Raw genomic sequence first — 22297 nt, forward strand, 5'->3', positions numbered from 1 at the left:
GCCCTGTGCAGCTGACTGTGCAGGAGCTGACGGCTTGGCCCTTCTGTGCCAGCATGTGGCCTGCTTTCTTTTCAGCTCTTCAGTGCTTACGAGGTAATGAGTCCTTTGTGCTTGTGGCCCAGTATGCTAATACCATGAGGACGTCACATATGAAGCCCTGTAAAACAATGTCAATTGCTACACGTGGATCTAGGGTGCTAAGTTACTGTTTGGAGATGTACTCTGAAGTGAGTCTCATGGTTCTGACAGAGTGATGCTTAGTGCATGTTCTGATTAGCCACGAGCTCAGGGTTCCAGGGATTTGCCATATCACTGAGAAGCACATGAACGTGATATTACCTTGGAGTTACATGAGATACTTTATCTACATGATGACAGTGTCCGAACCACCTCCTCACCATGCAGCATTTTTTAATGCTTCTTTTATAGAGAAACCCTCCATTCTACATACCCATCAGGTTACTGGACACAGTCATAAATCCTTACAGTTTGCGGCCAGCTGGCAACTGAAAGGATTTTGCCTTCAAGGTAAAGGAAATCCAAAGGTATTCTCAAATTCTGCCACCTTAAGTAGTCAAATAATAACTTAATAAAAGTAAGTGGTTAAAAGCCACCCTTGCCACTTGCTTAAATATTCACAATTGGATCTTCTTTGTTAAAGAGGGATACTTACCACATTGGTGGTGTTTGGTGAGGCTCCATGATGCATTAGCTGCGATACAATATTTACATGCCCCATGAAGGCAGCAACATGGATTGGGGTAAGGCCCGACTAAGGGGAAACAAAGGAAATGTTGGTTTGTTGGCTTATCATAAAAAAAAAAAAAAAGTTTTGTCTACAGGCCTGTCGGCCTGCCCATCATCCATTACCCATCCATCCATTTCCTCTTCTATCTTAACCAGTTTAGTGATCTTTCCAAACCAGTCTCCTGATCTATTTATCTTAACCAGTTTATCTATCTATCTACCTATCAATGTTAACAGTTTAGCGATCAGCCTAGAAGGTATCAGGACATTCACCATCTTATCAAACATTCCATAAGGCAAATATTTCAACATATAATCATCATTTCCCTAAAGCAAGTTCTGGGATTATGAAAGACCTATGTCACATCCATTTCTTATTCCTTGTAGTAAAGGTTTGTGAAAAAAATTAAGAATGTGAAAGTGGTTTTTTTTTTTTATTTCCTACTAAACATTCCATATCAATATGAATATATTATGGGAAGAGGGCAATGAGATTCTACACACATCAGTAGACAGCTTTCATTTCAGATCCTATTTTTGTTAAAGATTTATTTTATATATTTGAAAGGCAGAGAGGAAGAGAGAGAGAGGAAGGAAGGGAGGGAGGGAGGGAGGGAGGGAGAGGGAAAGAGATACATCTTCTATCCACTGGCTCACTCCCCAAATGGCAGCAGTGGCTGGGTTGGGGGTAGGCAGAAGCCAGGAACCTAGAACTCTGTCTGGGTCTCCCTTGTAGGTACAGGGGCCCAAGAACTTGGGCCATATTCTATTGCTTTCCCAGGTGCATCAGCAGGGAGCTGGATTGGAAGTAGAGCATCAGGGACTCAAACCAGCACCAATATGGGATGCTGGCATTGCAGGTGGTGCCTTAACCTGTTGCACCACAATGTCAGCCTCTCAGATCCTATTTTGAGCTTTAAAAAGGATTCCCATGCACTCAGAATAAACAACTATATTGCAAATCAAAAAGTAGGGCCTATCACAGAGCCATCCTCTAATAAATGAACAAGTCGGCATGGGTAACTTCAATCATGTTTTAACTTTCTGAGTATTATAAATTAAAGCAATGTAATTAAGGCAAACATTACAATAGTTACTAGGCTAGACTTCAGTTTTTATGTTTACTTCCAGTGAGACACACACACACACATGAATGCACACATCACCTTCCAGAACTATTCCACAAAAAGCAGAATTTACTGATGGAGAACTTTATGTTGAATATGCCCATGATTATAAGTCTAAAGTAGAGTGGATAAATAAAAAAGGATAAAAATCCCAAGTCAGTAATCACATTAAAAGTGAAATTTACATGTTTTTTAATGTGAAATGATCCCACCTCAAATTTTTGCGAATGTACTTCAGCTTATAGCATAACTGTCAATACAATTTGATTTTTAAAGAAATCTAATATGGTCATGGAAATCTAACCTGTTTTTTAAAAAAGGAGAGAAGATATTTAATTTCAAAAGAAATTTGAGAAATGTCAAAAGTATATGAAAAAAATCCTCTACAACAGAGGTGAAGTTAAAGTGAGCCAACAAGGAACTGGCTGCTAGACTTTAAAGAGTGAGAAGAATGAAAGGAAATGAGGGGGAAAAGGACTGAGTGACAGTTTGGCACCTGTTCTGTCAGCAGGGGGAGTCATCAGGACTCGGACAAGGCCAAGTCTTGCCCTTGAAAGCTCTCAGGGAACACAGAATGGCTGTGGGAGCTCCTCACTGGCCAACATCTCTAGATGCTGACTTACACATCAGTCAAAAATCAACTTTTCCTTCAGAGCCTAGTCTGATCTTTAAACGCAGTTCTCAAACACCGAGAATGAACTGTACTATGTTATACTTAAAAGAATAGATGTCTAACATGAAACTCTTGGTCTCACCAAAGAGCAAATCAATATTAATATTTTCAACCATGTGATATTTAAAAACTGTAGTCAAGGCACATGTTCTATTTGCAGGTGAGAAACTGAAGCCAAGCAACAATCAGTAGGTGGAACTTTAAGTTTTACATCTGCTTTTGGTCCTACAGTCATGCAATCAGCATTCATGAGTTCATACTGAATGAGCCACAATGCATGGGCCGGGCAGTGTGGCATCTAAAGCCCAATAAGACCCAGCTCTGCTTCCAAGGAGCCCGATGCTGTTGGAGGTATTGGAGGAGCAGCTGGGGGCTGAGTAAGAAACTTGGAGAAGTGCTTTGAGAGAAACACGCACAGGGAGAGGTGATGCTCTGCAAAGAAGCACCTTGTCCAGGCCAGGGAGTGAGTGGAGGGTACCTCAAGGCCGTACAGGATTAGCCTGGCAAAGGGGGTGTGACTCACAGCGGAGCTACAGAGGTGAACCAACGGGGGTCTAACCTAGGGAAGTGGCAATGGCTGGGATTCATGAGAACAGACCACTGGGAAATGGCCACTGAGGTGGAGGGTGTGGGTGGAGGTGGGACAAGTCTGGCCGGACAGCAGAAGCCTGGCTTGGTTTGCTACACTGAAGTCCCAGCCCTGATTCTGATGGATCATTTCTCCGAATCCTGAACTGGCTTGTATGAAGGAAACCTAGAATTGGTCCTTTACTAACTTCCATTCATTTGGAGTTTTTACACACAGCAATCCCTCCTTACAGAAACACAGAAGTTGTATTGCACAGAGTTTCTCACGGGGCACAGGGGACATTTTGAGCCGGGCAATTGTTTGTCATGGGAGGCTGTGCTATACTTCGTGAAAATGTTTAATAGCATCTCTAGCCTCCACCTGAGAGACACTGGTAGCATTATCCAGTTGTCACAACCAAAAACACTTCCCGACATTGCCAAAAGCCTCTTGGGGGAACAAATACATTAGAGAAGCCGCACTTTACCAGATTTCACCTCAATCACAATTTCTGTGGGTGCACTGCTCGCCCCGAGTGTGACCTTTGTGTTTTGGGCTCTATTTTCAGTCAAGGAGATACACTTACACCTACATTCTTGTCTGACCCCCCACCCCCACCTCGAGGACTGGCAGTCCTTTATGGTGAAGAGTTCAGATGTCTGCACCACTGACACACTGGCAAGACTCACTGTACTCAGACAGGTCCCAGGGCCCTGGCCACGAGCTCCTGTTCTCGGCCCCAGGAGCCCCAGATATCCTCGCCCCTCACCTCGGTCACGGCTTGGATGGATGCACCGTGTTTCAGGAGGAGTTCCATTACTTTAATTCGGTTCTTCTTGCAGGCAATATGCAGAGGGGTAAAGCCATTCTGCAAAGGACAAACAAGCCAACTTCACTGTGTGCAGTCAACTATTTTTGCTAAGATCATGTGCTGTGAAGACGGCCACATCATCAGGAGCTGTGAGCAGTGAAAAGGAAAGTTGACTCCTCTGGGGGCAGAGGTAGTCTACGCGCCCCTGAGACCCAAGGTGCTCTGCTAAGTGAGAACAGGAAGTGAAGTTTTCAATCTCCTGGTAGCTAAAACAAAATGGTCAAGTATTTCTTTATTTTATGTTGGAATTCACTCTTCCAAGTTATATGTCCCTCCCGTACCTCACTCCAAACACGCCCTATGAAGAGCTGGGCCTAACCATCTGTCCTCATTGGCAAGCTTCACCAACCCTTGTTCTGACCTCTCTGCTATGTCCTAGGATGACCACAGGACCAGCTCTAAACTGTTCAAATTTCTTCCCCAGCTTTAAGATTCAAGTTGCTACTCACTCCAAGGAAGCAGGTATTTAAACAACCCCACATTACATGGATCATTTGGTTTAATATTTAATCTAATAAAAGAACCTGCTTTTTTAACAAATTGCCTACCAAATTGTCCTTCCTGATCATTGAGCTGATGGCAAATGCTGCAGGTGCGACTGGAGAACTATAAAATACTGGGCTGCACCATAAAAGCTTACGTCAAAGGTAATACAGGTGCCTCCAGGGAGGTTCCATAGACCATTTGGCCACAGCCCATTGCAGGGTGACTGGCTACAACCTCCATATGATGTTATGAAATCTCCAGAGCCAGAAGAATTCAGAGCCAGTGCCCACACCCTGTTTTAAGACTTTTTTTTTTTCCTATATGGAAAAATGAGTCATGATTGCTAATTTCTCTTCCTCCTTTCTCAGAACTCTAAGGCACATTTGACACCCTGGCCAGGTCAATGGCTCTGGAAATGTTACTCAGAGCAATCTTCTAGAGTGATGGCAGTGGAGCTGAAGTTTAGAAGCTTCCTCTCTTGTCCTTCTTTTCCACCCACTCTGAATTTCAGAGCCCAGAGAGCGCCAGGGGCACTGTGCGTGTGTTTAGACAGGGTGACACCATCATTTGGGATGGAGCAGAGACCCTTCCTAGAAGGGTTGATTGAATGCCAGGCTGTACTCCAAAATTGCCAGAAAATGTCCATGTTTTCCCTAAAATATGGTGACTTACTTTTTCCTACATATGGGTGCTCATGCTGAACTAAACTTAAATACTTGACTAAGTTGGGACCATGTATTTTTCCAAAGACAATATACACTATCCAACTGAGAATACTAAGTACAGCACTGCTAATGGTTAAAACAGCAAATCGTTTTAGGTCTTAAGACTATAAATTTGACCAACATTTTCATTGGTATCAACAGGGAAAAGAAGAAGATAGACAGTATTTCATTCATTTACATGGTTAACACAATATCAAATTTCAGCTCACAAATTCCTAGACTTATGTTTTAAATCAAGTTTTGTGATCATATTGCCTCCTGGTTTCAAATTTCAGAAAAACTTCCCACTCACAGAATGATAACTTTACCTGGAACAAGATGAGGTTGATTACTTCAGTAATTTTAGGATTATATAGTCTTGGGATTCAATTATTTTAAAAATATTTATGTATTTATATGAAAGGCAGAGTTACAGAGAAAGAGTGAGAGAGAGATCTTCCATCCACTGATTCATTCCTCAAATGGCCACAGCAGCTGAACCTGGGCCAGCCTGAATCCAGGAGTCTGGAACTCTACCTAGGTCTCTCCTGCAGATGACAGGGGTCCATATACCAGGGTTACCCTTCACTGCTTTTCCAGGCACATTAGCAAGGACCTGGGTCAGAAGTGGAGCAGCTGGGATTGGAAACAGTGCTCATATGGGATGCTGGCATCACAGATAGCGTCTTAATCTGTGGCTCCACAATGCTGGCCCTGGGTTTCATTCATATAACAGGATCACTAGTGTAACCATAAAGAGTTAGCAGAAAAACTCTATAAACCTTGTTCATATCAGAAACAGCAGGTTTTATACATTTCTCAGAAGAATATTTGGAAAAACTGACAAGAAGTAGACTTTCCTTAATAAGTATTTTCATCTTTACCTCTGTGAAAGCAATGCCTTTTACATGCAGAGGTAACTGCTGTCACAAGAAAACTTAGGCTGCACATGTTGGCTGAGCCACTCACCAGGGCTTTGGCATTGGGGTTAGCTTTCTTATCCAAGAGAACCTTGGCGACTTTGTAATGGCCACAGTGGGCGGCCACATGTAGGGCGGTCAGGTAGTCATTGGTGACGTCATCCACAGGCACGTTATGCTGGAGGAGAAGCTGGACGCAGTTCAAATGATCCCCTTGTGTGGCCATGTGCAATGGAGACAGTCCGTTCTGGAACACATAAGGAAATCAGGTGTACTGTCTTTTTAATTGCAAATGCACCAAACACAAAATAAAGCACACATATAAACAGATAAAAACCCTAGTTTTCTTTATGAAAAACACTCTATTTATTATTATTATTATTTATTTGAATGTTAGAGAGAAAGGGGACGGAGGGGTGGGAAGAGGGAGCGAGGAAGAAAGAGAGAGCACTAGTGAGCATGCTCCCATCCACAGGTTTACTCCCCAAATGCATGTACTGGTTGAGGATGGGCCAGAATGAAAACCTGGAGCCAGGAACTCAATCCAGGTCTCCCATACGGACAGCAGGGACCTAAGTACTTGAGCTGTCTTACGTGGTCTGCGTTGGAAGGAAGCTGGAGCCAGGAGCTAGAGCAGGGAATTGAACCCAGGCACTCTAGTGTGGGATGCTGGCATCTTAACTGCTAGGCTAAACACCTGCTCCAACCTTCTATGTCTAAAGTGTTTTGACAACTGTTTGGAACTACAGCTACTTTTAAAAATGGCCCTCGTACTTCTTGTGTCAATCAATAACAAATTGTGAAGGATAATTTATTTTCCTGCTGTAAAAGCAGTGAAAATCATGCTAAGAATTATAATTTACTGCATTCTTAATTATAGAATTATAGAAATTCTTGATATTTAAGTCTGAAAAAAATATAGTCAAGAACAGATTGGTATTGCTTGGGCTGGTATTTATTTTTTCCAAACTGATTACTGAGACTTGATACTGAATACTATAGCAATTGGATTTAAAAAATAAATATTAAAAAAAGACCACGGGTCTGAATACACCTCATCTCTTCTCGCATCAATGCAGAAAACATTTCTATAAATCTGGTGCCCCCATGTGTCTATGAGGAGGAAAGACAAGGCATTGGCCAACTTATTAAACCTTGCCTCAGTTCATTTAAATCAACTGGGTTCTATAACACAATTAATCATGTGAAGTAGGAATGAGTTGAAAATTCATTTAAGGAACTAAGAGACAAATAAGCACGAAGGTGAATAAAACCTGAAAAAGGTCCCCATGACTTTAGCATTCAACACGTTTCCTTAAATATAAGCAAATCAAGGTAATACTGTGTCAGTCTTAAAAGCAGCCTTTCTCTTAGAGTCAGAGTGAGTGGAGGAACCTGCCAAATTTCTAGAGAATCCAATTACCAAGAAAAGATTTGTTAATTATTGTGGCACAATTTAACATGTTTTGGGGGAAAAAAGTAAACTGGCAGAAAACTTGACTTCTAAAAAGTTGCTGTTGATGAATATACCAAATATGCAATAATGAACCGGGTGTTCCTGGATTCTCTGGGCCAGGCTATTTCCTCCTAATTTATCAACAAAGAAAATAACAGGAGCTCAAGACACGAGAAAATAATGGAAGCCCTCTTTAAGGTGCAGCAAAGGATGGATCACTTCCCATGTGAGATATCGCCACCCACGAACATACACACTTTGTTATTCCTGCTGAGATACTCCTTTGCTCTATGTTTTGGTAGGGTCTCACAGGGAAACACCAGGTAAAGAAGGAAGCAGAATCTGAGGAAACACACGACTTGGTGGAGACTGGGAATGGGAGAAGTGTTGGTAACAGAAGGGAGCTATTCAGGCGCCGTAGTGCTGCACGGGTAGGCAACAGAGGTCGCTGGGGAAGCACAAGAAGAACGGACAGATCATCTCTCCTTTGAAAAGGGGGTCTGATAACATACGGTGCCTAAAAATGTGGATCCGTGTGACAGTCTTTCTTAGCCCACTAAGACAAAAGTCTTGCAGAACTGCACAGGTTGCCTTGAAGTCAGAAATGTATTCACTCAGTTAACAGCCAAGCAGCCAATGTGTGCTGAAGAGCTCCTCTGGGCTGTGCATGAACCTAGGTGCTCGGGAGTACAACTCTGAACGAGGAAGACTTCTTGCTGTGATCTTACTGGAGAGGGTCAGACAGCAACAAGGCATGAAGAGGTCATTTCAGGATGGCGTCAAGAGCGCTAAAGGAAAGAGCATAGGGTTAAATGACAAGCAATCGGGGAGTGCTTGAAGGGAGAGCAAGAGGCAGAAAAACCCTGTCTGGGGCAGGCGTTTGGCCTAGCTGTCAAGACACCAGCTGAGATGCCTGCGCCCCTCTCAGCGTGCCCAGGCTCCTCACTCCCCACTCTGACCTCCCACTAATTAAAGTGCACACAGGGAGGCAGCCAATGACGACTGCAGCAAGAAGTCCCCGCCATCCCCATGGGGGCCTGGGGCTGCATTCCCAGCCCCCAGAGATACTGAGGCGTTCCAGGAGTTGGCCAGAGGACAGGAGCGCTCTCTCTCTGCCCCTCAAATAAAAATCACATTTTAAAAACTTAATGTTCTTTAGAAAAGAGAAAGAGGCGAGAAGGCCCGAGGAGAAGGCGACATCTGAGCTGAAGAACGCACGAAGGCCTCAGAGATCCGGCCCACGCCCAGGGAGGAGGATATGGAGCAGCCTGGCCTGGGGTTTTCCAGGAAGGAGAAGAGGCAGGTCAGCTGGGAAGTGGTCGGTTAGGAGCAGGGTGGGAGGAGAGGAGGCGGAGATGGGGTCAGAATCTGGAAGCCAAGTGAACTCTCAGTGCAGGGAACTTCTGGTTAAACATGGTCGACATGTTTATTGACCGTTCCTCTCCCAAGACTCCACCACAAAACAGGAAAGGACATTTTAAAAAGATTGCTGTTTATCTGAAAGGCAGGGTAACATGGAGTGGGGGGAGAGAAAGAGATACAGAGGGAGATCTTTCATCTACCGATTCACTCCCCAAATGGTTGCAAAAGCCAGGCGCAGTCAGTTCTGGAGCCAAGAGCCAGGAGCCAGGAACTCCATTCAGGCCTGCCATGTAGGTGGCAGGGGCTCAGGTACTTTGGCCATCTTCTGCTGCTTTCTTGGGTGTATTGGCAGGGAGACATATTGGAAGCAGAGCAGCCAGGGCTTGAACTGGTGCTCTGATATAGGAATCTGGCATTGCAGAGTGGCTTAACCCACTGCATCACAACACCAGCCATTGATAGAATTTAAAGAATAAAATCTGGAGCTGCTGTTGTGGTACACTGGTTTAGGCCACTGCCTGAGACACTGGCTTCCTGTGTGGGCATTGGTTCAAGTCCTGGCTGCTCCACTTCCAATCCAGATCCCTGCTAATATACCGGGAAAGCAGCGGAAGACGTCCCAAGTGTTTGGTTCCCTGCCACCCACATAGGAGACTCAGAAGCAGCTCCTTGAGGTGAGTAAACCAGCAGTTGGAAGACCTCTCTCTCTGTCTCTCCTCTAACTCCACATTCAGATACATAAATAAATCTTTTTTAAAAAGGGTAAAATTCACAAGGATGCACATAAGTTGTATCCTGTCCCCTCCCACATCCACAGTGAGAGAGGAACCAAGGACAGAGGAGTGACATCTACATTCATAAAATATGAAGACAATTCATGCTGATGACGCATCCAGCAGAAGAGAGAAGGCTGAGACCCACGTGTGTGTGTGGAGGGTGTCATCAGGGCTTTGCTGAACAACCAGTTCCTTGAAATGAAAAGCCTCAGTTGTACCAGATGCCTTGGCCAGGGTGTACAGAGTCCCCCAGGACTGATTTCAGTCTCACAGTGTGACATCACTGAATGTGGAATTGAGAAGAGATGTACACAGTCAGCTCCTGTGAGCCCATATGATCTGGCTCCAGCACACTGCTGGGTGTAACAATGACAAGCTGATTTACTTCCCACATTCCACAAAAGGATGTGAGAAAAAGAGTACCTTGGAAGATGAGACAAGACTTGGGGATGAAAGCAGGGTTGGTTCAAAGGCTGCCTATGGAGCTGTCAGGCTTCTAGGCCTTGCTCAACCCAACAAAGCCAGATGGCAACCCCTTGTGCCCTGCAGGAGACCAAGAACCTGGTGTATAAAGATGAGTCAGAGAGATTCAGCCACGGGGACCCAGGCAGAATACAGAGCAGTGTGGAGCCTCTTGACAGAGAACAGGTGATCAGAGAGTGAGAAAGGACGGTTTAAGTGTTAGGCATGGCCCTCCGTGGTTAGACCGCCTGGGTCCAAGTCCTCGTTCGGCCACTAGCTGAGAAACCCTGAGAAGACTACTCTATCTCTTTGCGTTTCACTTCACTTTTCTATGAAAGGGGTCTAACAGCAATCTGGGTAACTCCTAGAGGTATGGTGAGCACTAAGTGAGGTACACATGGAAAGTGTTGGGAGCCTGGTATGGAGTATCCACTACATCAGCATTGACCATTAGCGTGATTAAAGTTTGCAGAGAGAATAAGACAACTGGAAACTTCTCCTCCTTTCTCAGAAAGGATTCCCACAAGTGTGCACTGAAAAAGTCGGAGGATTTGTCTCTCCAAAAACTGAATGCTCCAATGAAAGGGGGGGCATCCAGTTCTGACATCAGAGGGCCCCTCAGTCCACCACCTCCTGATTGTCAGCTCCGCCTGGCACTCTTGCAAAGCTGGGCTCAGTTAGTGCCTGGTATCTATAGGCAGGCACAGGCATCTGTGGGCATCCTCCAACAGAAAAGAGCAAACACAGAGGAAACAGGAAACTGAGTACCTAGGGACACAGAAGTGGCAGAAAGTAATCAACGTTTCAGTGCATGTTCTCAGAAGGGGAATCACAAACATTGTACCCATAAAACAAGAACAGGGTGCTTTAGGAAAGGAAGCTGCCAAATAATAAGAAAATGTTCTTGAAAATTGAAAGCATAAAAAAAAAACAAAAAAACACCAAGGAGCTTTCCTTCCCAGAAAGAAATTTATAAAGATTGAATAATAAAAAGGTAATATTAGATTTTTAACTATGCCTGTACTGTTCTGACATAGAGAAATTAATTTTAAAGAAAACATGGGAATGAACTGGTAGATTTTTAAGCTGGAGGCTAGTGTCATTTGATTAACAGTTTATGTGGTTACTCTGCACAGTGGGAACTGGGTTGAAATGGAAGAAGAAGGAGAATGCATGAAGCTATTACAGTGGGAAGCAAGCAGTGGAGATGAAAAGACATAGTGTCTGCAAGAAAGGGGGAAAATAAACCCCAGAGTGGTTAAGCTGAAGGACTCAAAGGGCCAAGGTATCAGGTACAGTGAAACGTTGGTGGTTCCTTCGTCCCATTGGATAAAACTTCCAACAGATTCCCAGTCTTAAATTTGCATTTCAAATGAGTGATGGAATGGTTCAGACTATCTTGACTCTCTGATAAGTCATCTTAGAGTTGAGAAAACACTGACAAGAATGCAAACTGCAATAGCAGGTGATTCTGGTGCTTTGATAATGCTGATAAATTAAGACTCGTTATAAAGCTAAATGCAGCTTCCCCAAACCCACTGATTCAATGAATAATAGTGGTGACTATGGGTAATTTGTATGTCTAAAAATTTAATTGCTATTAGTCTCTTTTTCAAATAGTGCCAAATGGTTTTTACCATCTAGAAAACTTAAAAGACACTAAAGCATTATGTTTTTGGGCAATCATCATGCATTTCTTTCAGATATACTCACTTTCCCAAAGGCCCAATGAAGGTACAGTTTTCCCAAAGTGCCCAGTCTTTATCAGCTAAATCATATCCTGAGTTTCTTTAAACATCTGTGAACTCTCTAGAAATTTAGACTTTAGCATGTGGGTCTTTTAGTCTTTCTTAACCCAACAAGCAATCATTTCTGAGATAGGAAATTTTCATAGAGTAAATCAAGCAGTAAGTGTTCCCCAAACAAAACAACAACACACAAAAATGACTGTGGAATAGCACACTCCTTCAAAAGCCCACACTTAATTGACTCCAACGATTTGGTGAACACAGCTTCTCCACTTGCTACATTTAAATGTTGTTCCTCTCTATGTGATTCCAAAGTGTGGGTGAAACAAACAGCCAGGGAAGTGAAAGCTAAATGCAGTCTGGTTTCTAGACAGCGGAGAATGAGTTACCTTGGTTTTTGAGAGAATAGGGGCGGCTCGATCCAGCAGCATCTCCACCACCTGCTCATGGCCGCTCCTCGCCCCACAGTGCAGTGGCGTCAGGCCGTCCTGTGGAACAAAAGCAGCATCTTAATGTATGTCGGATGGTGAAGTCTACAGATGCATCGCATTTCTTCAAGATCTCGCATAGTACCCACCCATGCTCTGCACTGGTGGGCTTCCAAGATTTGCTCATGTATCCCGACACAATTTGATGGAGGGGAAAGGGTGGGATCATGGGAGGGAGGAAAGGTAGGATGGGAAGTATCACCATGTTCCTAAATCTGTATATATGGAATAAATGAAACTTATATGCCTTAAATAAAACTTTAAAAATAAAGACATTATACTTTTAAGTTTTAAAAAAAGAAAAAAAAGTTAAGAACTAAATGCTTCATAAGTGAAAGCAGATGCAAAGTACGTAATTTCCACCTGTTAGGAAACTGGCATTTCAAGATGTAATGGTTTCACTACTTTTTTTGAATATCCAGTGGCATCTAAATACTATAATTTCTTACAGGTGGCAGCTGAAATTTTAAAAAATTAAAAAAAAAAAAGAAATTCTTGTGTGATCAGGTTTTCTGCAAATGCAGTGTTTTGGACATTGCTGTAAATCTTTGTCAAGCAAATTGACAAGAATGATATACTCATATAGTCTTAATGATCTATGACTATTTAAAAATTTACTGTGTAAGTGAAATAGACATCTTCTCATTTCATTATTGTTTATAGCTCTTGCCTATAATCCTGAACTGCAATCTTTTTTTTTTTTTTTTTTTTTTGACAGGCAGAGTGGATAGTGTGAGAGAGAGAGACAGAGAGAAAGGTCTTCCTTTTGCCGTTGGTTCACCCTCCAATGGCCGCTGCGGCCGGCGCACCACGCTGATCCAAAGCCAGGAGCCAGGTGCTTCCCCCTGTCTCCCATGTGGGTGCAGGGCCCAAGGACCTGGGCCATCCTCCACTGCCCTCCCAGGCCACAGCAGAGAGCTGGACTGGAAGAGGGGCAACCGGGACAGAATCCAGGCCCCAACCAGGACCAGAACCTGGTGTGCTGGTGCTGCAAGGCGGAGGATTAGCCCATTGAGCCGCGGCACCAGCCACTGAACTGCAATCTTTTAACTTTTTCCTTGTTGAACTTTTCTTTAGTAGAGCAGTAAACCTTTGACTATAATGTAAATTAAAAATATGCTACCTCAAAAAGAAAAAATATGAAAAAAGAAAAATAGATACTGTAAGTAATTTAATAGCTACCTCTCAGAAAACATACGAATAAACTTTAAAAACAGGAATTTGTAAGAGGAGTTTTACTTCGGTCTCTTTTCTTAAATCTCCACTTCCACTCCATTTCCCCTACATAATTTTATCTTAATGTAATTTCATGCTTGAATGTTTTTATTGATTACCACATATTTCTCTGACATGAAATTCTATAAATTTAAATTTAAGAAAGTTTTAAAGATTGCCTGAGACATTTTCTAAGTATTAAAAGTAAATCTCTTGATTATAATTACCATTATAATTATTCAAATACAATTTTCAAAACATCAAAAAGATAGGAAAATTCTCTCTCTTTCAAACAAATATATTTTTTTAAATGACAAAAAGGGGCCAGCACTGTGGCACAGAAGGTTAAGCTGTAATGGTAACTCTGGCATCCCATATGAACACTCATTTGAGTCCCAGATACTCCACTTCTAATCCAGCAGATCCCTGCTAATATGTCTGGAAAAGCAGCAGCAGATGACCCACGTGCTTGGGTCCTTGCCATCTCCATAGGAGACCTAGCTGTCCAGGCTCCAGGCTTTGGTCTGGCCCAGCCCCAGCTGTTGTGACCATTTGAGGAGTGAATCAGAAGATGGAAGATGTCTGTCTGTCTCTTTCTTATTTTCTCTTTTGCTCTGCATTTCAGATAAATCTCTTTTGGGTGCTGACACAGTGGCATAGTGAGTAAAGCTGCCACCTGCAGTGCTGGCATCCTATATGGGCACCAGTTTGAGTCCTAGCTGCTCTGCTTCCTATCCAGCTCTTTGCTATGGCCTGAGAAAGCCGTGGGAGATGGCTCAAGTCCTTGGGCCCCTGTGCCCCACTGGGAGACCCGGAGGAGGCTCCTGGCTCCGGATTGGCACACCTCTGGCTATTGCGGCCATCTGGGGAGTGAACCAGCAGATGGAAGACCTCTCTCTGTAACTCTGCCTTTCGAATAAAATAAATAAATCTTCAAAAAAAAAAAAAGTGCGTGTAACTTTCCAATGTGAAAGGCAGAGTTACAGAGAGAGAGAAAGAGAGACAGAGAGACAGAAAGAGAGAGTCTTCTATCTGCTGGTTCACTCCCCAAATGGCTGCAATGGCCAGGGCTGTGCCAGGCCAAAGCTAGGAGCTCAGAGTTTCTTCCAGGTCTCTCATGCGGGTGCAGGGTTCCAAGCACTTGGCCCATCCTCTGCTGCTTTCCCAGGTGCGTTAGCGGGGAGCTGCATCAGAAGTAGAGCAGCTGGCACTTGAGCTGGTGCCCCTGTGGGATGTCAGCGTTGCACTTTACCTGCTACACCACAGTGCCGGCACCGGGCCCAGCAGTGCATTTGTAAGCATCTGATATGCAGACAGAGTTACTCCTCAGTCATTGCAGTCACACAGTTCTCAACACCAACACCAACATTTGAACCCTCCCTTTCAACCCATCTCCATCAGAGATTTTCGAAGGCGAGAGGGAGAGAATTAGGCTATCCCTCTTTACTAGTGGACAAGGAATTGTGTTTAAAAATGCATGGGGAAGAAGACTCAACAGTGAGATGAACAAAGGGAGATTTATTAACTTAAAACGATTTTAGAGGTCCCACAGCCTTTGGAGAAAATTTCACACAAACCCTGGCTTATGCATTCCCTACTGGAAGATTCCTAAGATGCATACTTGATATGTACTTTAATAATATTTAAAATTACAACAAAATTGGATTCAGTATATCCCAATCACTTTCTAGACTGTATAAGCAGATCTTGAAAGTAAACCTAATTGTTCTAATGGAGTAATAAGGTGCAAATCTTATTTCAAAACTACTAGCCAAATCTCAATAGTATTCAAATTTTTTAAAAAATGAAATTTGAATTGCAAACAGCACATGACCTGATTTGAACATTCTTGGAGCATGTTTAAATATTCAGCCTTTTATGTGTATTTAAAACCTTTGCTTTCACAAACCAAAGTAAAGCAGCCATTCAAGTGGAAACAACATTTTTACTAATAAAGTAAAATCTGGAAACGGATAAAAAACACCATCAAATTCAAATGGCTGCCTAGTAATGCAAAGCTTGAAGGCCTCTGAAGAAGAAATAATATAATAATCACATCTATTGTCCACCACAAAAAGGCGCTTCACTTAGACTGCAGTATGCTGATTATCGTTTATGAACAAAAAGGTCAAAACTGGTGCATTTTCTCTAAGTAGAGGCTAAGAAGTAAGAGGTGACAGGATATGTGTAGACATTTTCAAACTATGGTTACAGTGAGAAATAATTCTTTTAGCTTAACTTCTTTATCCTTGGAAATTATCTTCAAGACAAAATGCTACTGGCTGGCACCGTGGCTCACTAGGCTAATCCTCCGCCTGTGGCGCCGGCACCCCGGGTTCTAGTTCCGGTTGGGACGCTGGGTACTAGTCCCAGTTGCTCCTCTTTCAGTCCAGCTCTCTGCTGTGGCCTGGGAGGGCAGTGGAGGATGGCCCAGGTGCTTGGGCCCTGCACCCTCATGGGAGACCAGGAGGAGGCTCCTGGCTCCTGGCTTCGGATCAGCGCAGCGCCAGCCATAGCGGTCACTGGGGGAGTGAACCAATGAAAGGAAGACCTTTCTCTCTGTCTCTCACTGTCTAGAACTCTCTCTCTCACTGTCTAACTCTGCCTGGCAAAAAATAAAAAAATAAAATAAAATGCTATATACTGAATGCAAAGTATCTGGCTATCTAAAAGCAAAATCTGTTTCAAGCATCAACACCCAGATCCTTTGAAGTATATACATTTACTTTTTTTTTTTAAGACTTATTTATTTGAAACTGAGAGTTACAGAGAGAGAGAATGAGAGGTGGAGGGAGGGAGGGAGGGAGGGGGAGAGAGAAAGAGAGAGAGAGAGAGTCTTCCATCCACTGGTTCACTCCCTAATTGGCCACAATGGTGGGAGCTGTGAGGATCCAAAGCCAGTAGCTTCCTCTGGGTCCCCAACTTGGGTGTAGGGGCCCAAGGACTTGGGCCATCTTCTATTGCTTTCCCAGGCCATAACAGGGAGTTGGATTAGAATTGGAGCAGCTGGGACTCGAACTGGTGCCCATATGGGATGCCAGCACTACAGGAAGCGATTTTTACCCACTACGCCACAGCGCCCCTACAATTACTTCTTATAAACATATAGCTTTTGCTGATATGATGCTAAATTTTTTTTAAATAATTGAGAGAAAAATAGCTCCCATTCATTGGTTCACTCCCCCAAATGTCTCCAACGGCCAAGGGCAGAGCCCAGTCAAAGCTAGGAACCAGAGGCTGATGCTGTAGCGCAGTGGGCTAAAGCCTTCATCTGCAGTGCTGGCATTCCATACGGTCACTGGTTCTAGTCCTGGCTGCTCTTCTTCCAATCCAGCTCTCTGCTATGGCCTGGGAAAGCAGTGGAGGATGGCCCAAGCACATGGTCCCCTGCACCCACGTGCGAGACCTGGAGGAAGCTCCTGGCTTCGGATTGGCCCAGCTCCAGGTGTTGAGGCCATTTGGAGAGTGAACCAGTGGATGGAAGACCTTTGTCTCTCCCTCTCTCTGTCTGTAACTCTACCTCTCAAATAAATAAAATGTTGTTTTTTTTTTTTAAAAAAGAAGCTGGGAGCCAAAAACTCATTCCCAGTCTCCCACTCGGGTGGCCGGAATCCAGCCACTTGAGCCATAGTTGTTGCCTTCCAGGGTCTGCGTTAGAAAGAAGCTTGGGGGCTGGCGCCGTGGCACAGGTTAATCCTCTGCCTGTGGCACTGGCATCCCATATGGGCACCAGTTCTAGTCCCGGCTGCCCCTCTTCCAATCCAGCTCTCTGCGATGGACTGGGAAAGCAGCAGAAGATGGCCCAAATTCTTGGGCCCCTGCACGCATGTGGGAGACAGGAAAGAAGCTCCTGGCTCCTGGCTTCGGATCGGCACAGCTCCTGCCGTTGCAGCCCTTTGGGGAGTGAACCATTGGACGGAAGACCTCTCTCTCTGTATCTCCCTCTCACTGTCTGTAACTCTACCTCTCAAATAAATAAAATCTTAAAAAAAAAAAAAAAAAAAAGAGGGAAGCTTGGAGCCAGGAGCTAAGGTGGGGAATCAAATCCAGGTGCTTTGCTAGGCCAAACATCTGTCCCTGATTTGATCTTTTATAAAAGTTTTAATTATGGAAAATTTCAAACATATTTCAGACTATATTAGACTGAATAGTGTGGTGAATCTCTAGGACCTAACTCGGCTTCAACAACTGTTTCTCGATGGTTAATCGTGAATTTTCGCCTGCTCTTTTCTCCTGTCTTGTATTATTCTGGTTCCTGTTCAAGACATTATATCATTTTATCCTCACGATTACTGCCATAATGATGATTCAAAGAGGTGAAATTACTCATCCAAGGTGGCACAGGTTACAGTCAGAATCAGGCTGGAGTTACTGCTGCTGATGGTGCGACACAATCAAGGGATGATTTAGACAGTCTTTCTGCTCCAACTTGCAGCCACTCCTAGCCCTCCTTTGGCTCCATCCTGAAGCTGCTACCTCTGATCTCTAGTGATTAGTAAAAACACGTAGGCTCTAAAGACCCGGGGCAGAAAAGCGACATTTGTCATCAGTGGGAAACCTGTGACGTGCTGGTGTTCTAGTCACTGCTGCTCTCATCACCTTGCTTCAATGAGAAAATCAACTCTCTCCCAAGGTGAAGGTCATCAGCACGGGGCCCACTGAAGCACAGCTCTCTCCAGTGCCACTTCCCTGGAGGTATTTTTAACACAGATCCTTTGGGTTTTCTCCAAGTTTGTTCTGTCACTTTTCAAAGGTGTAGGACTTTTCAAATAGCCAAAATCCTGGCAGCAGAGCTGCCTCATCAGGAAGCTGTGCAACTTGTCACAACAGCCTGGCTTCGTGCGCAATGTCAGCCCAGCTGCTGGGACATTCCCAGGTCAGCGGGAACCCCGGACTTGGAGTTAATCAAAATCTTTAATTAGCAGCACGGTTTTACATTCATGAAGATCCAGTAAGACCACCTGATCCACAGTAAGACTGGAAAGCTGCTGCCACTGACCAATTCACACTTAATGAAGTATAAAACCAAAAACAGGGGAAAAAAGGAAATTAAGCAGGCCTTGCTTTTACTTTATATCTGCTTTACTTTATATATATATATATTTTTAAAGTAATCACACATTTTGAACTCATGTCTTTGGCTTTGAGGCTGGTGTGCACTTTCCTGAGGTGGGGCTTTCAGTACAACACCCCCCAGTTCACAAAGGTCCTTAGGGACGGGGTCATTCACTCCTCAGTCAATTCTGCATTCCTTAGGTTAACATTCAAAGTCTCCTAAGGTCGGTCCTTACAGCACTAGGTACAGCTTGGCCTTTCCTTATTCCCTTCATTTCCACTTCAATGAACAAACTCTAGGCAGCTAGTACTCACAGCCTCCCATTTCCCACTTTGCTTGTCTTACCTGCACGCCTTCCTGTGGGAAGAGTTCTCTCTTCCCACTTGCTTCAAGATCCAATCTTACTGCCTCACAGTACATTTCTTTGAAGCCTTTCCCCAAACTAGATGCAATCTTTCTACCACTAGAACTCCTACCTTGTTTCCCCTCCTCTTTGGGGGAACCTGTCACTTTTTCCCTAGTACTTGAGTTATTTGTGGGCCCACATCGTCATCTTAACTAGCGACAGACTCTCTCCCTTGACCTAACCCTAGGTGGGATTCTCTGAATTCTCTTCTTTACTGGGCCTTGAGCTTTGGAATTCCCAGTGCTAGTCTCTACCTAGTCCAGTGTCAGTAAGAATCTTGGTGGGTCAGTGAAATGAGAATCCCCCTCCTGATCAAATTCCTCATCCCTCACCCTCTATATCTCATCACCCTGGCCTGCCTTCTGCAATAATCTTATCAAGTAATTTTAGCTAGAATCGCCCACTCCCCTGATGTTTTCTCTTAGTAATTTTCCAACCACTGCCCCGCAGCTGGCTCCTCATCTATAAACTTCCACCTATCCTGGGTGTATGCTGAGCCAAGTCCTCTCTCTCTCCTCTGCTACAACCCTCCACTGTAGTCGCCTCCCTTGAATAAAGTCTACCTTACTGTTCCTTTAACAAGTGTCAGGAATAATTTTTTTCTTAACTGCTAGTCTATCTCCAAGGACAAGTTAGAGGATAATTGAATCTCAAAGAGGAAGTAAATTAGTACCGTGTCTATGCAAGTTGCTTAATAAGAATTAATGTGTGAGCAGATAGAATAAGTCAAGGAATGGGTGTTCTTAGGTTAATCTTTTGAAAATATTTTCTAGTAGTTGGTTGAAAATTCCTTTCCTTATGATCCTTTTTGTTTGAGTAGATTTCCTTCAGAAGCACTATTCAAATCTTTCCAGAAAACTAAAATTCTCAACATAAGTGACTTGTAAATTGAGATTTGATTAAAGAATATAATTCAAGCTTCTTAGACTTTGCTCTAATAAGATTTTCCCATTTTTCTTATTCAGAACACTATAAGCTTAATAAGAGTTGCGGCAGATACTGTGCTTTGCCACACAGCAGTGAACTGGTATACTCCTGTCCCTAAACTTAGAGCAATGCTTTTAATACAAAATAAGGATTCTTCTTTGTTCCAATCCCTAGAAAGTCTGAATTAATATACAGTGTCACTTAGCATGGGTCCCAGACCAAAAGGCAGTTCAACTGCATACAACAATTGAAAATTTTCATGAAAGCAATTTTGGGAATCAAGGGCAGCTGCCTCAAGAAAGGCAACATATGCAGTTGGGCGAGAGAGAACGAGCCAGGAACGGATGCTGAGTTGCCATAGTAACATTAGGGGAGGGAAATGAAATTGCACAGGCTTAGTAATTTTTTTCCAATCTCCTTGATTTTGAAAGCGCTAACATAATGAACAAGTTTCCCTTGGGCAGAATTCTGGAGCAACAACAAACTGGCTAGTCTAGCTCTCATATTTCATCTCAATGACAGTAATCTTATTAGTGAGGTGGGCAACTGCATTCTACTGCCTGGACAGAGTGCTCCCTTGTGTCAGCCAAGAGCAAAGCCTTGCAAACATGAAGGTCGAAAGACTTTCGTTCAGGTCTGCTTTTTCTGAAAAGCAGGGAGCAGGACATGAAGGTATCACACCTAGGAATATGAATCCAGAGTATATCCTTAATAAGTCAAACATGCTGAAAGCCAATACTAAAGGGACACAAATTCATGACTAGGGAGAAATTTTCAAAAAGTGACACAATTATTTTGATTTGTATTCTCTGAGTTCCTTTCTTTTCTTCTTCCTAAGTAAAAACACCAACTCACTGTAGAAAAGTTAAAGGAAGCCAAGCAAAGAGAATGGTAGATATATATTGAGGATGTAAAGCAGGATGAAATATTTAATAAAAATGAAATAAAATGTAGACTTTGTGCATAATAGTTATAATGACAGCCAAACAGAAATTAAAGGGAATCAATTATAGTCAAGAACAACACTATTCTTTTGTTGGTATTTTGACCAAAAATTCTGTTTTCTCATTTTGTATGTGTGAAAGAGTTATAGAGATGGTCTAACAGGAAGTGAAATAATGCTTTCTGAATGCCTTACGAGTTCCAAGTAACTTTGTATTTGTTATCTTATTTCATCTTAGAACAAGTCTGTGAGAAGAGCATCAGAAATTCCATTTATAGATGAGAAAGCAGCTCCAGGGGATTTGTGTACCTAACCAAGGTCACATGGCAACAAAATGACTGGAATCAGACCTTACACTCAGCCTTGCCTCTGATTAAAGGATTGGACTCCCCCTACTGGGCTGAGAAATCACTTCCAAAAAAAATTACAAAAAACAGGCATCCAGCATTCTTTTATCAAGAATTTATATCTGCCATTCATTTGTAGGAGTGAGAATCATGTTTTTAACTCCTTTCCGTGGTCTATTTTATACATTCTACATGATTAACATTTAACTAAAGGCTACTTGTAAACAATTGTTTTCTTTGCTAGACTGTTACACACCGTTGTGCTATTTGTTTTGTAATCTGCCACTGTTTCTTTGTCCCTACTTCCTTACTTTTCTTTAGGTTGAGTACTAGCAAGTAACTTAACTATTGAATCAGGTCTCACTGGCTGTCTCCTCCCTGACTTTTTGGCTCCGTCTATTTTGCGGGGAGGAGAAGTGATTGTCCTAAGGATTATGCTATATATCCTTAAGTTACCACAGTATGAATAATATTATACATTATAGACTATTCTATACTTGTAATATCATATTATATATTGAATTACATATGTGAGAATCTTGTAATATTTTCATTTCAATTACACAATTTTATCTTTTGTGCTATGAATATCATATATTTCTACAACCATTATAAATAATTATTTTTGTGCTAACAATTGAACTTGAAAGAACTTGAAAAGAAAAATAGTTTTTACACTTACATACTTATTAATTTAGCTCTTAAATTTTCATCTGGCATTATTTCCCTTATATGTAAAACATTTCTTTAGAATTTCAGGTAGTATGGCTCTGACAATAACAATCTAACTTTTGATTATCTTATTATCCGAAATGGTCTATTTTGTTTTAAAAATCCAGTTATATATATTTTTAAAGTTTATTATATTTGAAAGACAGAGACAAGAGAGAGAAGGAGAAGGAAAAAGAGACAGAGATCTTCTACCACAGGTTCACTCCTCGAATGCCTACTATCAAAGCCAGTAGCCCAAAACTCTGTGTGGGACTCCCACTTGGGCGGCAGGGACTGAGCCATC

The 22297-nt window shown here is 42.9% G+C and overlaps 1 protein-coding gene across 3 annotated transcripts in view; it reads right to left on the minus strand.

Annotated features, from left to right (window-relative positions):
* The window catches only part of ANK3 (ankyrin 3), a 348893-nt gene that overhangs the window by 156376 nt on the left and 170220 nt on the right, over positions 1-22297 (minus strand). For all 3 annotated transcript variants that reach the window (XM_062214422.1, XM_062214423.1, XM_062214424.1), the window contains exons 9-12: positions 12290-12388; positions 6146-6343; positions 3885-3983; positions 674-772 (exon numbers count right to left, since the gene is read on the minus strand). In XM_062214422.1, the coding sequence (XP_062070406.1) occupies positions 674-772; positions 3885-3983; positions 6146-6343; positions 12290-12388 (495 nt within the window). The remainder of the gene's footprint in view (positions 1-673; positions 773-3884; positions 3984-6145; positions 6344-12289; positions 12389-22297) is intronic.

Source organism: Lepus europaeus, chromosome 17 (genome assembly GCF_033115175.1).
Source record: "Lepus europaeus isolate LE1 chromosome 17, mLepTim1.pri, whole genome shotgun sequence".
Lineage (NCBI taxonomy): Eukaryota > Metazoa > Chordata > Mammalia > Lagomorpha > Leporidae > Lepus > Lepus europaeus.